The sequence below is a fragment of the Austrofundulus limnaeus genome, unplaced genomic scaffold (assembly GCF_001266775.1).
Source record: "Austrofundulus limnaeus strain Quisiro unplaced genomic scaffold, Austrofundulus_limnaeus-1.0 Scaffold125, whole genome shotgun sequence".
Lineage (NCBI taxonomy): Eukaryota > Metazoa > Chordata > Actinopteri > Cyprinodontiformes > Rivulidae > Austrofundulus > Austrofundulus limnaeus.
In genome coordinates this window covers 308,497-312,882 of record NW_013952527.1, presented here as the reverse complement: position 1 = coordinate 312,882, position 4,386 = coordinate 308,497, and the positions used below count along the sequence as shown (strand labels likewise).

General features: G+C 40.5%; 1 protein-coding gene across 2 annotated transcripts in view; it reads left to right on the top strand.

Moving 5' to 3' along the window:
- The window catches only part of LOC106522264 (histone deacetylase 4), a 134,781-nt gene that overhangs the window by 61,806 nt on the left and 68,589 nt on the right, over positions 1 to 4,386 (top strand). The window contains exon 1 of one of the 2 annotated variants that reach the window (XM_014015214.1): positions 444 to 606. The exons of the other annotated variant lie outside the window; for it this stretch is intronic. Within the exon in view, the coding sequence (XP_013870668.1) occupies positions 603 to 606 (4 nt within the window). The 5' untranslated portion in view covers positions 444 to 602. Of the gene's footprint in view, positions 1 to 443; positions 607 to 4,386 lie in introns of those variants that run through there. 2 annotated transcript variants of the gene reach the window in all.

Here is a 4,386-nt window from a genome sequence, read left to right as displayed (position 1 = left end):
TGTTTCTGTTTGGAGAAAAATGACGTGTTGCAACCGTCCCTTGTTGCTACTGGCCCCGGTCTCCCCTATATAAATTATTTTTTTTAAGTAGACGAAAGCCAGGAATGTGTGTGTGCAACAAGTGGATCGTTAATGATGAGCTGGTACACTGATGAGCCGAAACATGAAGAGGGTTGTGCACAAAAGAAGAGGGTTTGTCTAGTCAAGAATGCGGTCAGGAGCTGACGCATCGTCATTGTTGCTCGGTGAATTAGGAGGTAAAGAGAGAGTGACGCTCGTAAAATCTCTAATGTGCCTGAGACTGCTTTCTGATGTCACAGAGGAGGGAGGGACGGGAGAGTGGGAGGGGACCAGAAGAAACGGAGGAACTCTGTGTGTGTGTGTGTGAGAGAGAGAGAGAGGCAGCTGGAGGGCAGTGCGAAGCAGCTTCAGTGTAAGGAGGCAGAGAGAGGACGGACACCAGGGGAGAGATTTTTTCTCAAAACCACTTCAGTGCTGCGCTCACTCTCATGTTGGGCTTAAAAGCGACTTTTTAAAAAAGATTTCCTGCTCCCGTATTCCTCCACAGACATAAACGTGCAACAACTGGACAGACACAACTGATGGGTAAGAGCTCAAACAGTTTATCATAAGATCCCTCAGTTCTAGGAGTAGTTTCATCGACTTACTTTCTCTGGATGATGTGAAGCTTTAGTGGAGTTTATKTAACTACATCAGAGAAATCTATGTTTAATGCTACACATTTGTTTTCCCAGTGCAGAGGTTTGCTGTGTGTGTTTGTTGTGTTCAGGTGTGTGTGTGTGTGGGTGTGCAGCCTTGAGTAGTGACAGCGTTTATTGAATGGTACTGATGTATGGAGGCTCAGAGCAGTCTTTGAATGGAGCAGATGACTGTGTGCCTGTGTTTGTGCCTGCATTCACACTTTCTGTTGTGTGTTTGTGTGTGAATTTAGAGACAGAAACTTTGAATGCTTTACGTTTGGTGAAAAGTGCACAACGGGAGTTTATTTTGAGTTAGGAACTGGGCCGTTACGAGAATCCGATGGGAAGAAAATCTCCAGCATGTCATTAATAAAAAATAAATAAAATAAAACCGATGCAGTTACTATTAGTTTTGTTGCTTAACTAAAATCACAGGTGATGTTTTTTCTTGTTTATTTTTATTTTAATGCAGATATAAAAGAGCAGACGGAGACATATTTTTTTCAAATAACATTATTAATGTCCATAACAAGCTTATAGGTCTACGTCAGGGCTATTCAACTGGTGGCCCGCGGGCCACATCTGGACCACGAGTGATCAAAGTTCGGCCGGCCAATTGGTTCATTCATTTCTTAAGCCCTAACCCCCAGTTTTCTACTTTAATTACTATAAGTTCTTTYTGTTAAACATAGACATGCTTGGTATCTATTGAAACATCAGATTCTTGGCTAGAAGTTGGTAAAAAACATTTTTATGTGCATCTAAGACAGTTAAAATTACAAGCAGTTGAAGATAAAGCTATGAAAGGAAAAATAAAATTGTTTTAAAAAGTCAGAGATGTCAAAATAATATTTGTATTAAATAGGAGGCATAATGTGTTCTTTTTGTTTTTGATATTGTTTTATTATTACTACCTTTTAATACTTAGGGTTCTGTTTGTTGTATTCATTATTAAATGCAGCAAAATAAACAATTTCTAAGGTAACATATATTTACAACATTTGGTTAATTTACATAATGACTTTTATTGCTGGATGTTCGGCCCCTTAGCTTTTGGTCTGCATTAACTGTGGCTCCCGGAGCAGTTTAGTTGACTAGCTCTGGTCTAGGCTGCATCACCTGCTGACATGCTAACTCTTGCAGCTTGTTACAAAAGTTTGTTTTAAAACAGCGTTACCTCGGAGGAATAGAGGATAGGGGCGCAACAATACATGTGSCCGTATCGAATCGTATCGAACAGTGCTTTTAGGTTCAATACACACTTGTATCGAACTATACAGATTTATAAAATTTACTTTATCAACTTGTCTTCTGAAGATGCTCTGTGTTGAAGGATCAGTGGATCTGTGTTCGACTACTCCACCTAGGCTGCATTTTTGAGCGCAGATCCACTGAGAAACTTGCTGTTTCAGCAACATTTTATTTAAAAACTGTACTTTTGAGGTTAAACAAATGTTCATAATTAATTTAAATAAATCACAAGTTAAAAGGGGCGTGGACATTTCTCTTTTTTGTATCGAAAAAATATCGAACCGTGAGACCAAAGTATCGAACCGAAACGAATTGTGAATTTTCTGTATCGTTGCACCTCTAATAGATGGGTGATACTCTGGCACGCAAAGCATGACTGATTGCTTATTTTCTTTAATAAGCATAAAGTTTAGGAGGATTCCTCCCTCAGCTTTTGAACACAACTGAATGACAAATGAAACAGGTAGAAGAGGGGCCCTCCATGTGACCAGAGAAAAACCACCTGGTGTCTTGTATCCTAATAAAAGGCCTTGAAATTGTAGGAACATTGTGCCAAAAAGAAGAAAAAAAAACATTTTGACCCCACCACTTGTTAACTTCACAGTATACCTTGGAACAGGCCATCGCCCCGTGCTTATTTTGAATACAAACTTTGCTGCCTTGTGATGGGTGAAGCGTAGAGTTTGTTTCAGCGCAGTTCCCTCCAGCTTGGACCGTTAAAGTCGACCTGCTGTGACTCCAGCAGTAAACAGGGCCCTGAGAATGTTTGTGTTTGTGTGTACCCAGTTGAAAATGCTCGAGACTTAGTTGCTCTTTTGATCATTTAATCTGCAGGAGTCAGTCTGCGCAGAGCTGACTTGCTGTCGTCATAAAAAACAAAGTGAAAACAGATGAGTTGAACACAGATGGTGGCACGCACCACACAAACTATCATGCTTCATATCTCAGGCTTTAAAATACATTGCAGTGCTTAGGCTGATTATTGAAGTATTTGCCCACTTTTATTGGTTAACCCTCCAYCTCAGGCCCCTCCCACGATCCCCTGTCCAACCAACCACTGGCTACAATCCCGACAGTCGCCATGGCATTTGCATCCATCCTCTGTGTGAACCTATATTGCRGAGGGGCCAAATCTGAGGGATGTTATGTCAGCTGGTCCCTGAATTTATGCTGATGTCACGTTTTTGTTTTTCTCTCTACTCTTGCACATTGATTTGACATTTGTTCTGCTCACATTTCACTTGTGACTGAATGTGCAGACTCAAGCCGCGGTGAGTAAACAGGGAGCTTTTCCTCTAAATCCATGGATACCCAGAGGGGTGAGGGACTCCCGTGGGAATCCTGGTCTATAAATAGTTCTGTCTGTGTGATCCATAGTGTTTTCCTGAGAGAGGGGGKGATGAGAGGAACGTAGGAGGGGCTGAGTCAGAGATAAAGTGATTGATGAACAGAGACAGTGAGGCGAAGAGAAGAGGGCCTGACATTTCTCTGAATGTGTGTTTTTATTTTTTATTTTTTTGCCCCTGCGTTCAGCAGGATTGTGCATCGTGTAGTAGCGAAGCCTCACAACTCGGTGTCATTTTCCCAAATTATACACAATTTCCTGTCTGAAAATCAACACAGTTTATCTCGCATCCTTCCTCATAACTCGAATAAACCTTTTGAGCTTTGCAGAATACACACAAACAACTGCTTTCAAATGCAAACTGCGTGTTGGAGTTTTTTTTATCACTGCAAAACTTCTACGCAACAATGATGCAAGACGTATAGTGAGCTCAAATGTATCGTACAAATAAAAATCACTGCTTAGAGTTTCCTTCTTTTTAGATGCACATAAAGTGGTGGTTCTGAACTAAGCCTAAAGCAGGAGGATTTGCATGATCCTGTYTGGTACCGTCACTACGATTCTTCCTGGGGAACCAGCTCAACGTTGGCACAGTTCCATAACCTCGTGCCACTTCCACAGCGTGTCGCCATTGTTGCTCCGAGGTGCCGACCTCCTGTGTGTTACCCTGTATGTCTGCTTCTGTTAATGTTAAGTTTACAGTAAATTTGTTTCTTGGGATTTTTTTTTTCTGAGAGATGTTGTGTTCTGTGATGGTAAAGCTACATTATTTCTATGAACACTGTACCAGAGGGCAAAGTCTGTTGGCTCAGGTGAGTTAAGGCCCATCAGGAGGACTTTGTCTTAGTTAAGTACAAATTATACAACTACGCCTTAATCAGTGTTGTATAAAGTACCTCAAAGTGATGCTTGAGTAAAAGTACAAGTATCTTATCATAAAAATACTTTGGTAAAAGTTAAAGTCTTCTCTAAAAATATTACTTGAGTAAAAGTCTTAAAGTATCTGATAATTTTTGTACTTAAGTATCAAAAGTAAATTTCCGACACAAAATCTACTTAAGTATTAAAAGTAAAAGTACTGGGTAAAAG